The sequence below is a fragment of the Canis lupus genome, chromosome 30 (assembly GCF_011100685.1).
Source record: "Canis lupus familiaris isolate Mischka breed German Shepherd chromosome 30, alternate assembly UU_Cfam_GSD_1.0, whole genome shotgun sequence".
NCBI classification, from domain to species: domain Eukaryota; kingdom Metazoa; phylum Chordata; class Mammalia; order Carnivora; family Canidae; genus Canis; species Canis lupus.
The window spans coordinates 29,523,076-29,535,569 of NC_049251.1; the positions used below are offsets into that span (position 1 = coordinate 29,523,076).

Here is a 12,494-nt window from a genome sequence, read left to right on the forward strand (position 1 = left end):
CTCACCACTTAATGCAGTTCCCACGCTTTCAAAAGTTCTTTAACAAATCATATTCATTGAAAATGATAGTTACCATCTGGACAGTTCTTCTGGAGGCAGCTACACTGGTTTGAAGATGTTTTCTCTTCTTAATAATACCCTGTTGTGTTTGCCCTTTGCTAAGGTTCTGTGACTCCCCCACCAGTGACTTGGAAATGCGCAATGGCCGGGGTAGAGGCAAACGCATGCGTCCCAACAGTAACACACCTGTCAATGAGACAGCCACAGCCTCTGACAGCAAAGGGACCAGCAGCAGCAGCAAAACCCGAGCAGGAGCAAATAGCAAAGGCCGTCGGGGCAGCCAGAATTCTTCAGAGCATCGCCCACCTGCCAGTAGCACCTCTGAGGATGTCAAGGCCAGCCCTTCCTCAGCTAACAAGCGGAAAAACAAACCGCTTTCAGACATGGAGCTGAATTCTAGCTCAGAGGACTCCAAAGGGAGCAAGCGTGTCCGTACGAATTCCATGGGCTCAGCCACTGGTCCCCTCCCTGGGACCAAGGTGGAACCCACTGTTCTAGACAGAAATTGTCCCTCCCCAGTCCTGATTGACTGTCCCCACCCAAACTGCAACAAAAAGTATAAGCACATCAATGGACTTAAGTACCACCAGGCTCATGCCCACACAGATGATGACAGCAAGCCGGAAGCAGATGGAGACAGTGAGTACGGAGAGGAGCCCACCCTTCATGCAGACCTAGGGAGCTGCAATGGTGCATCCATCTCACAAAAAGGTTCCTTGTCCCCTGCCCGTTCAGCTACCCCCAAAGTTCGGCTCGTAGAGCCCCATAGCCCTTCTCCTTCAAGCAAATTCAGCACAAAAGGTCTCTGTAAGAAAAAGCTGAGTGGGGAAGGGGACACAGACCTTGGGGCCTTATCAAATGATGGCTCTGATGATGGACCCTCAGTAATGGATGAAACAAGCAATGATGCCTTTGATTCTTTGGAAAGGAAGTGTATGGAAAAAGAAAAATGTAAAAAGCCCTCTAGTTTGAAGCCTGAAAAGATTCCTTCCAAAAGCTTAAAGTCAGCACGGCCTATTGCCCCTGCCATCCCCCCGCAGCAAATCTACACCTTCCAGACCGCCACCTTCACAGCAGCAAGCCCAGGCTCCTCCTCAGGCTTGACCACCACCGTGGTCCAAGCCATGCCCAACAGCCCCCAACTCAAGCCTATTCAGCCCAAGCCTACTGTGATGGGAGAACCTTTCACAGTCAACCCGGCCTTGACTCCAGCCAAGGACAAGAAAAAGAAAGACAAAAAAAAGAAGGAGTCTTCCAAGGAACTCGAAAGTCCTCTGACCCCTGGGAAGGTGTGTCGAGCAGAAGAAGGCAAAAGCCCATTCAGAGAATCATCAGGAGATGGGATGAAGATGGAGGGGCTCCTGAATGGCTCATCAGACCCCCACCAAAGCCGCCTGGCTAGCATCAAGGCAGAAGCTGACAAGATCTACAGCTTCACGGACAACGCCCCCAGCCCTTCAATTGGAGGCAGTAGCCGCATAGATAGCACCACCCCTACCCAGCCCCTGACTCCTTTACATGTAGTGACCCAGAATGGAGCTGAAGCCAACTCCGTCAAAACCAACAGCCCTGCATATTCTGACATATCTGATGCTGGGGAGGATGGGGAGGGCAAAGTGGACAGTATCAAATCAAAAGACCCTGAACAGTTGGTTAAGGAAGGGGCCAAGAAAACTCTTTTCCCCCCTCAGCCACAGAGCAAAGACTCACCATATTACCAAGGCTTTGAGAGTTACTACTCTCCAAGTTATGCACAGTCCAGCCCAGGGGCTCTGAACCCTGGCAGCCAGGTGGGACTGGAGAGCCAGGCTCTGAAGACAAAAAAGGACGAGGAGCCTGAGAGCATAGAGGGAAAAGTGAAGAATGATGTCTGTGAGGAAAAGAAACCAGAGCTGAGCAGTTCCAGTCAGCAGCCCTCCGTCATCCAGCAGCGTCCCAACATGTACATGCAGTCCCTGTACTACAACCAGTATGCCTATGTGCCCCCATATGGCTACAGCGACCAGAGCTACCACACCCACCTCCTGAGCACGAACACAGCTTACCGGCAGCAGTATGAAGAACAGCAGAAACGGCAGAGCCTGGAGCAGCAGCAGCGGGGACTGGACAAGAAGGCCGAGTTGGGCCTCAAGGAGCGGGAGGCAGCACTCAAGGAAGAATGGAAGCAAAAGCCTTCAATTCCGCCAACTCTCACCAAGGCCCCCAGCCTGACGGACCTGGTCAAGTCGGGACCTGGGAAGGCCAAGGAGCCAGGGGCTGACCCTGCCAAATCAGTCATTATCCCCAAGTTAGACGACTCCTCCAAACTCCCCAGCCAGGCCCCAGAAGGACTTAAAGTGAAACTGAGTGAGGCTGGTCACCTAGGCAAGGAGGCCTCTGAGGCCAAGACAGGCGCTGAATGTGGCCGGCAGGCAGAGGTGGATCCGATACTCTGGTACCGACAGGTAACTGTTCTGGGAGAAGATAGAAATACTATTTGATAGCCTCTCTCTCTTCCTCACAAATCAGGGCTTTCCTTTTGTGGGGGTCAGCAGAGTACAGCTTGGCAGGAGAGATCTATACTTTTAAGGATTCTTTACCTTTGTAAATCATGTTCATGTTTTTAAAAAGCACATTTACATCAGTTGAAGGTGTTTTTCCCATTTGACAGAAGAGGCCCAGGTAAATTAGCTTGATTTGTCTAGGGTAATTTGCAACTTCATTGGCAGAGCCAGAACTAGAACCAGGTCATCTCAATTCCTAGTCCAGTGTTTCTTCCACTGTTTGATTCCTATGGAGTAAGTTAATGGTGATCTCTCCATTTCCCAGAGTGAGTTACTAGTCAGACTGAGTTACTTCTAAAAGATTTTATAGGTGGGGTGCCTGGCTGGCTTGGTGAGTGGAGCATGCAACTCTTGATCTCAGTGTCATGAGTTCAAGCCCCAAGTGGGGTATAGAGGTAACTTAAAATCTTAAAAAAAAAAAATTTATAGGTAGAGCTAGAACTAAGAACTTGGTTTCATACCATGCTCTGCTCATGAGACTTAGAAAGTCTCCCCTTTCCTCTTAGTGCCACAGCTAGACCTCCCTCCTCTGAGCTGGGCAGCACTCACACTCTGCCCCTGAGATTTCTCTGAAGATGTAAAACTGCCTCAAATGCCTTAGAAAGGGAGCAGCTTCTTCAAGGGTTCCTTTCCCCAGAATGCATATTCTCTCCTAGAGAAGACCCACTGATGGATTTTCCTTTTCCTTCCCCACATCCTGTTTCCTCTTGGGCAGGGAGGGGGCAGACTTTTTAAACAGAAGGAACCAAAGTTGATTCTAAGTGGGAAGATCAACAGAGGCCAAGATTATACCCTGTCTGGGTGTCTGGTATTACCTGCTCTGGTGCCTTTAGTGCAACCTTGGGCTTGAAATCTCTCTCTTATCTGTGCAACACTCAGTGCTCGTTTTGTGATTTTTAGGAAGCAGAGCCCCGCATGTGGACGTATGTCTATCCTGCCAAGTACTCGGACATTAAGTCAGAGGATGAGCGGTGGAAAGAGGAGCGGGACCGCAAGTTGAAGGAAGAAAGGAGTCGGAGTAAGGACTCTGTCCCCAAGGAGGATGGGAAGGAAAGCACAAGTAGTGACTGCAAGCTGTCCACATCTGAGGACTCCCGCCTCGGAAGCAAGGAGCCCCGACCAAGCGTCCATGTGCCTGTTTCCTCCCCACTCACCCAGCACCAGTCCTACATCCCTTACATGCATGGCTACTCCTACAGCCAGTCCTATGACCCCAACCACCCCAGCTACCGGGGCATGCCTGCCGTGATGATGCAGAACTACCCAGGTACGGCACCCACCTTCCCACCCACCTGTGCTCTATTAACCAGGAAGGGACTGAAGCACAGATTTCAGAGTCAGTTTTCTTTTTCTCTTTTTTGAGATTTATTTATTTATTTGTTCATGAGAGACACACAAAGAGAGGCAGAGACACAGGCAGAGGGAGAAGCAGGCTCCTGATGTGGGACTCGATCCTGGAACTCCAGGATCACACCCTGAGCCGAAAGCAGACGCTCAACCACTGAGCCACCCAGGCATCCTGAGAGCCAGTTTTCTTGCTTGGCCCCAAGGCTTAATGAAGCTCAGATGACTGCCCTGTTTTGAATAGGACATTCTATGAGTGGCCAGTCTAGTCCCGAGCACCTTGAATGGCCCCTGACTACGGTCTGTGGGACTGCGTCACTCTGTCTTGCTCCCACTATAGTCATGCCTCTCTGGTCTCTTTTCCCAGATAACTGAAGGCAAAACTCCCCTCTACCACTGCCACTACCTTCCCTCAGTGGGGATTTTTTTAAACACTACACTCTACATTTTGCAATGGGCTAGGCACTTTGGGGAATACAAAAAAAGACTAGTTCCCTCTTCAAGGAGCTTACAACTTAATTGTAGCAGGAGAGGCACGTGGAACAAATACAATGCAAACTAGGACAGTGCATGTCTTCATTTACAGGATGATGTTCAGCTGGAAAGTGGGAGGACGGTGGGAGAGAGGAAGAGCTGTTTGAAATCAGAGTAAGGGAAAGTCCGATCGAAAACATTCAGTTTGGGAAAGATAAGATCCTGACTCTGCCATCCATGAGTTCTTGGGGAGTGTTTTTTTTAACTTGTTAGAAGACAATGCTCCTGTTCAATTCCTCACTGGTTTCCATTGTCCAAAGAGCCACATGGGATGCTTCTAGAGCAGAAGACCACTTCTGTCACTCCTCATAGCTCCCACCTCCCTATCAAAAAGCAGCCTAAATAGTCTTGATATCCTGGTTGAACACTGCAAGGCAAACCCTAGCGCAAGTAAGCTTTTCAAACAGAGCTAGGAAATTGTCTCACCCTGTGGTGTTCCTTTCTCCCTGTTACCCCATCCATCCATATAAAAATAATACTTCCACTTGATGGGCAGCCCCAGTGGCGCAGCGGTTTGGCGCTGCCTGCAGCCTGGGGTGTGATCCTGGAGACCTGGGATCGAGTCCCACATAGGGTTCCCTGCATGGAGCCTGCTTCTCCCTCTGCCTGTGTCTCTGCCTCTCTCTCTCAGTGTCTATGCATAAATAAATAAAATATTTAAAAAAAAAATACTTCCACTTGATGAGTGCCTGCTGTGGGCCAGACACTGTACTCAGTGATTTACATACAGTATCTTGTTTCCTCTTCTCTGTGGAGTAGTATTGGTATCTTCCTCTTGATGGTAAAGAAACAAGCTCGGAAGGGTTGTTAATTAGCTCAAGGCTTACCCAGCTGGTAAGTCTTGAGAGGTAGATTTGAGCCCAGTCATCTGACTCTTAAATCCTCTGATCTTTCCACTTTACCATAATGCCTCTCCAAGATGAATCTCTGAGACTGGGGCTCTAGGGAAGCTGATTCCCCAGAAGTTGAGGGCCATGTTCCTAATATCTCTCTAGACCTCAGTAAAGAAAGGACAAACTAAGAGTTTCAAGCCTGAAGACACCATGGTAGAAAATATCTCAGCCTCTGCCTAGGAAAGCTGATACCTGCCTAACCAAGCTCACTTAAGCTGAGTTTGTTCTACTTCTCTCATTTCTGACTACTTTATTTCTCTTTCCCCAGGTTCCTACCTACCTTCCAGCTACTCTTTCTCCCCATATGGCAGCAAGGTCTCAGGGGGTGAAGATGCTGACAAGGCACGAGCCAGCCCCAGTGTCAGTTGTAAATCCAGCTCAGAGTCCAAAGCTCTGGACATCTTACAGCAGCATGCCAGTCACTACAAGAGCAAGTCTCCCACGGTAAGTGGCACTGGCTGCTACCAAAACCCTGTGGGGCCAGATCCAGGGTGTGGAAAAAGCTGGGCAGGCAAGTTCAGGTCTTAACTACAGGGCAGCCTGGCTGACTTGGCATTGACTTTACCAGGCACCTCCACGATTCTTTGTAAGGAGTCCTAATGTGGGCTTGGAGTATTCACTGTCATCTGTGTGTCTCACAGTAGTACTTTTGTGTCTGCTTTTTTTTCCAGATAACTGATAAAACGTCTCAGGAGAGAGATCGAGGAGGTTGTGGGGTGGTTGGGGGTGGTGGCAGCTGTAGCAGTGTCGGAGGAGCAGGAGGGGGTGAAAGGAATGTAGACCGGCCCCGCACCTCCCCTTCTCAGCGCCTGATGTCCACACACCACCACCACCACCACTTGGGGTACTCGTTGCTCCCAGCACAGTACAACTTACCCTATGCAGCAGGTAACCCTCCTTCCCTACCTCTCTTCCCCTTATAATGTCATCCCACTAGCAGAGTAGCATTGCTCACAGCAAGGGACCCCCCAGCAAGAATCCTCTTTTATTTTTTCTTGAGCTTCTAATCTGTCCAGGATCTTAGCTCCCTGCAGACCGTCATTAAAGCATGTGACATTTATTTCCTCTCGTGGAGCTTAGGGACTCTCAGACTCCTCTAGGAAATTGGCTTTGATATTCAGAAGAATAAGGACCAGGTATTCTCATAGCCAAAGAGCAACAAGCAGCTGAAACATAGAGCCTTACTATATATACTATCCACAGCCACTATATCTGGCCGAGTATCAGATTTTTTTTCGGTCAGCACCCCAAACTCAGTGGAGCTAGGAATTTTTTTTTTTTTTTTTTTTGAGTTAGGAATTTAAGGAGCAACTCCTCCCATTACCCACCAAGCTGATAAAATGTTTAATCGGAGGTTCTGGGAGTGTTACACTAAACATGTCTTCCTTCTCACTTAGGGCTTTCTTCTACAGCCATTGTTGCGAGCCAGCAAGGCTCAACCCCCTCACTCTACCCACCCCCACGGAGGTGAGAATGGTAAGTCACTTTTTAATTTGGAACAACACATAAAGCAGGGATAGTTGATACCTAGATCACAGAATTTCCTGTGGAGCCTAGGTGAGGGAAAGCTGTGTGGGGTCAGTGGTCTGGAAATGGTGTAACCCTGGCCAAGCCTCTTGTAGGAGTCTCTCAGTGTCTGGTTAAGCCATGTACATCTGCCAAGAGCTGTCCAACAGGAACGGTCCCCATGGGGCCAGGACTGGCCTCCCTTGCAGTTCATTTTGTCAGAGTGCCACCTGGTGGTTGTTATACCAGCAGGCTGAGTGCCTGGTTATCTGTCCATGTTTCCCTTGCAGAACACCAAGTGCCCGGATAAAGTCAGCTTCACGGGCCCGGACTGGCTCACCCAAGGAGGTGCTGGAGGTGCCATTTAGACATCAGTTAAATGGTGTTGATCATCCTGTTTGCCGTTCCACCATGACCGAAGGCAGACCCTTGGCTATCTCACCTCCACCAGATCCCCGGACTCCCCGACCCTCCCTCTTCCTCAGGAGCTGGAGAGCTGGTACCTAGCAAAAATATTTATTCTCTCGGCCACAGTTGTGACTATTGTGGCCCATGTGGAGATGAAGGCATGGGGAGCAACCAGGGGAACATGGCCTCAGCCCAGAGAAGTCACTGCTCTGTTCCCCAAGGCCTGGTCAGCTGCCGGAGCAGTGCCAACACCCCCCACCGCAACCCTGGGGAGGGACTCCCAAGCTCTGGGTAAGGTCTGAAGACAGCACAGCAGCCATACCCCTCTCACCGTCATTACCACAATCACCAGATTCCTGCATCTCCCCAGCAGTTTGGGCCCTGGGAACTGGCAGCATGTGGAGGAATTAGAATCTCAGGAAAGAAATTAGGGGCTGTTTTCTCTCTGTATTTGTGAAAACAAGGTCTTCAGACATGAAGACTTCTCCCCTCTCACATGAGCACATATAAATGCTCAGAGCCTAGCCTGGAAAGGAAGACCAAGGCATTTGCCCCACCGTGGCCTTGGGCTGCCCGTCAAACCCGTCAAACAGAGGGCCGGGGTCCCAACACCAGCAGAGGGCTCCCCAGGGATACTGGGAGTAAGCTGGAGCTGGAGCATGAATGGAGTCTGTGAAGTAGAACCTGCATCCCCACTGAGTCCTGCTGCTTCTTAGCCCCCGACTCCTTGCCCTTTTCTCTTTCCTCCTGACCCCTTGGTGCCTTTCCCAGGGGGATCCCCATGCTGATCGCTCCTTTTCTTTTCCACTGCTTGGCTCTGAAGACTCAGGCAGGTAAAATAGTATTCCCCCCAGCATGGGGAGCTTTAGAGTCTGCGAGGTCACCGTAGGGCAAGGCCCGGGAGGCAGACCCTGGGAGCACCCAGCAGTTCTTAGAGGTGTCCTGTCCATTCAGCCATCAGAGCATCCTCCTCATTTAGGGCCACAAATATAACAGCCCAATTCCTCTGTATACAAGTACATGATTTTATATAGCTCAATCTATAACCCCGTGTGTGCCAATATAAGCTGTGTTTTTTTGTAACACACTTTTTTGCTTTAGGGGCCACTGGCCATGGGAAGTTAGGTATTCCTTAGACCCTGGGATGATACATCCAAGCCATTACTCCTCAGAGCCACAGAGTGTTTCTCAGTGGAGCTGTGAGGCAGCAGACATTTCTCTGCTCTCCGTAGAAACAGTCTACCAGTCCAGCTTTATGCTCTTTGCCCTAGGAAACGGACAATGATTTGGTAGCTTTATTGGAGTCACTTCTTCCCCAAGGTATGGGGAGCTCTTATTTTGCTTTTGAGATATCATCCCTTAGTTCCCCTTGGCTATCTTTCCTTGATCTTCTGGACTGAGAAAGACTGACACACACCAGCCTAGGCTAGAGAGGGGTATTTGTGACCAGAGTGCCAAAGTGACCATTTAAGAGCAAGGACTTGGCTCTGACTCCATTTGGGGCATGGAGGTGGAGGACAGTAAGCACAATGCCCGGCAGAGGCTGCTTTCTAAGAACCCTGAAGCCCTACTCTGAATGGCTTAGGGTCATTTGCCCAAGAGGAGCCCCTTTGACCTATAGACCTTTCCTCTGGGTTTTCACGTCATTGTTTTTATTCAAATTGGGTTCTGAGCCCTCCCCTAAAACCCACTCTTTTAGACCATTTAGCAGGCCTCCCTTGCCCCCATCATTCCCTCTGCCTCCTGCTAACCCAGAGGGCAGTGTTCTGGGGAGTGACTTCCCTTTCATCCATGGAAGTAGTTGGTTTGGACACCTTCACCCCACCTAACCTGAGTCACCCCCACCAAGAGGATGACTCGGAATTTCAGCCTGATTATGCCCTCCCAGGCTCCTGTGGGGTGGAGCCAAGGGCCCATCTCTGTTCCTGTTTGTTTTAAATATTGTTGTGTGTTTTGTATCTGTGGCGCTGGCTTACAGCGTACTCTGTACATATTGTAAAGATACCGTTGGAATAATTTTCTTTCCCGTTGGGCAGGCCTGGCTCCACATTCCTGCCCTTTCCACTTTGTTCTGTAACACAGAGAAGAGGAACTTCTGTATTAGCAGGGCAGTCTTGGGTTCTGCAGAAGGGGACAGCTTTTTCTTTTTCTTTTTCTTTTTTTTTTTTCTTTTCCTTAAAAAACATTTGGCTCTCTGATCCTTATATCCAAGCCTCTGTACAAGAGTAGGAGCTGAGCTGCCCAGATAAGCAGGTAAAAGAGACAATGGCAGCATAGCACTGCCTTCTCCCAGTCCCCGGTCCTCGCCAGGTCCAGTCTTCCCTCCCTGAAACAACATGAAGCAGCAACAGCGGAGGAAACAGAGATCCTTGACAAGTGCCAAGGGAAGGATCTGCTGTCCACCTCCAGTCGCTGTATATGAGGAGGCAGCCCACAGGCAGGGGTACCTGTGGCTGCAGTGACCTGCTCAGAGAGATCAGCCCCTCAACAAGGATCCCACCCTGCAAGCAAAGGCCAGCGAAGTGTGCCATTAAGGGCCACGACCATCAGACCAAGGCTCACTGTGAGCTACCCCTGCCCAGGCCTCTTCCGAGACCTCGCTCATAGGGCTCTGCACCAAGAGGCTAGAGGGAAGGAGCCTCTCACCCCAGCTAGGCCAGCCAGGGCTGGGAGAGCTGCTCTTTAGGGTTCACCTCTGCTGCTTCAGTTAAGATGTGCTGGTTTCCTTTATCCCCTTCCCTGCCTGTACATGTATGAAGTTCCCTTCTCTTACCTCATCCCCTCTACACGTCTCCAGGTCAAAAGACCACATGCAGAAGGGTTAAGAGGGCACTCTGTGAAATGAAACGGTGATTCTTGAGTCTTCTGTCCAGGCTCCAAGGCGAGGGTGAGAGGATGTGGCTTCGGGTTTGGGAGGGGGAGGCTGAAGAAGGGCTAGAGTTACCGTACACGGGCTTTGAGGTCACCCATGTCACTTATTACACTATCTACCCTGTCACCATCCCAGTGTCTACTCTCCTGCCCCTGTGATTCAACTGGGCAGCTAGCTGGCCCCATGATTCTGGGCCTTTGTCATTCGTTTTACTACTAGGGCATCCCAGGAAGCTTTCTGATGATCCTCTGCCATGGGCCCCTCCTGGGATCAAGCCCCTCCCAGGCCCCGCCCCCAGCCCCTCTGGCCCCAGCCCACCCGCTTGCCTTGGTGCTCAGCCCCCCCATTGGGAGCAGGTTGGGGCGAGCTGGAGGCCCGGGCTGGAGGGGCAGTGTTGCTGTTCATAGCTTTTGTTCCATTGGCGTTGCTCTGTTGGATTTAATTTCAGTCTTCCTGATTCTTCCCTTCTGTAAAGTGTACATTACCAAGTTCCTTGTTTTTTATATATATATATATAAATATATATATATACAAACTGTACTCTTTTTGCCTTTGTACATTCAGGCAAGAAGAGAAAATAAATCTTTTTAAGAGACAATCACAAATCTGTGAGGGCTGCTGGTTATTTCTCCTGGAGTTTGCTGCTGAGCTGCCTCCTCCTTCCTCCCTACTTTTCTGTTTTCCCTCAGCTTTCCTGATCTTCCTGGCCCTGCTCCATCTGCATCCTCAGCTCCACCTTCCCTGGCTGATGGCAAACTGTTGAATCCAGTGTCCAGACTACCTGAGCCCTTTCTTGCCCAGCAGTGTTTTCTGGCTTGGCTGCTTGGCTGAAGCCAGGGGCTTTATCCTGTGCCCTGGCCTCTCCCGTCTTCCCCCTTAGACCTACCATTCACCAAAGTGGCTTTGGACCCCTCCATACCCTGGGACCGGGGACCTGTCTTCCGGAGGCCCTAGCTTTGGACACTCACTTGTGAAACTATGCAGCTGGGAGCTCTCTATGCTTAAGAGTTTGCACTACTTAAACCTGCCTGGGAGTTAGAACGGATGGTTTTTTAGGAATGAGTGAGAAACTGTCCCCCTGACGCTCCCCCCAGATTCCAGCCTCCGGAACGCTCTGATCCAGAGCCCAGAGAATCATTCCTGGCTGGTAGACTCCTATGGCCACCCCATCAGAACAAGGGCTAAGGGTTTAGGAGTCGAGAGCATTTGATCAGAATTTTAAAGGGTGGTACATTCTGAAACACAGCCCAACCAAACCATTGTTCTGCCTCTTGAACTTTCTCTTTTTCCTCTGATCTCCTCCCCCTTTTTTCCCCTTTCTCTACTTCCTTTTCTTAATTGGCTTTGGAATTGAAGTATATTTTTAAATTATTTGTTGTATTTATTGAATAAAGTTTTTAATGTCCCTGTTCTTAAATTTAGACTTAAGTTTGCCTTATCCATCACCCCTCAAATTATTATATCTTCTAAGTTACTTTTTTAATTGGAGTGAAGCTTTTGGGTGTCATATTTCTTTCCCACCAGTGATCCTATCTAGCAGAATTTTTCTTTTTGAAAGGGAAATCTTGAGTGAGTGCCTGGGTTTCCAGTTCAGCCCTTTCTGCCTCTAGCTGTATTGAAGGGGATCCACCAACAGATGGCAGCAGAACCTCAGGCGTGTCTCCTGTTGCCTCTGCTTGTCTGAAGGAACCATCAAGGACTGAGTTTTGTCTTGTCTATCCCAGTCTTGTAGATGGATTCCCTGAGCTTCAATTTAACGTGATCCTAAACTGCCTTCGTTACCTTGGCCATTGTCCACATTCCCGAGGCCCTCTGCTGAAGGTGTCTCAGGGCAGTGACTGTTTTCCAGTCTTTATGCTGCCTCTAGGGGTTATCTCAAGTGGAAGACCTCTTCCAGTCCTTCCTATTCCAGCTGAATGTCTGGGCCCAGACCTCCTAACACTCCTCCTAACACTGCGGAAGGGGGAAGTGTTACATTCACTTTTAAAGAGCACCAGGTGGAGTCCAAAGTTAATAAACATAGCCTGGTGTGAAAACCAAACCAGCTCCACAGAACACTGTGAAAAGGGGCCAAAGACTCAGAAAACCTAAGGATAGCCACAGCTCAACACTAGATAGTTCCAAAGATATGGTAAGAAGAAAAACCTGCCTAGTACTTGGGAAACAGAAGCAAAAGGAAAAAAAAAAAATTGCTAGTAAGCCCTTAGAAGATTAAAAAGGAGTACTTAAAGGGTGTCTGGCTGGCTCAGGCAGTAGAACATGCAACTCTTGACCCCAGGGTTGTGAGTTCAAGCCCCATGTTGGGTGTGGAGCCTAGGGGCTTTTGGGGGGGGG

The 12,494-nt window shown here is 49.7% G+C and overlaps 1 protein-coding gene across 4 annotated transcripts in view; it reads left to right on the top strand.

Moving 5' to 3' along the window:
- ZNF609 (zinc finger protein 609) overlaps positions 1 to 11,577 on the top strand; it is a 209,190-nt gene extending 197,613 nt beyond the window's left edge. For all 4 annotated transcript variants that reach the window (XM_038580703.1, XM_038580702.1, XM_038580704.1 and 1 more), the window contains 6 exons: positions 164 to 2,504; positions 3,504 to 3,870; positions 5,643 to 5,818; positions 6,046 to 6,262; positions 6,772 to 6,850; positions 7,171 to 11,577. In XM_038580703.1, coding sequence (XP_038436631.1) covers positions 164 to 2,504; positions 3,504 to 3,870; positions 5,643 to 5,818; positions 6,046 to 6,262; positions 6,772 to 6,845 — 3,175 coding nt within the window. In that variant the 3' untranslated portion in view covers positions 6,846 to 6,850; positions 7,171 to 11,577. The remainder of the gene's footprint in view (positions 1 to 163; positions 2,505 to 3,503; positions 3,871 to 5,642; positions 5,819 to 6,045; positions 6,263 to 6,771; positions 6,851 to 7,170) is intronic.
- Positions 11,578 to 12,494: the final 917 nt, after the last annotated feature.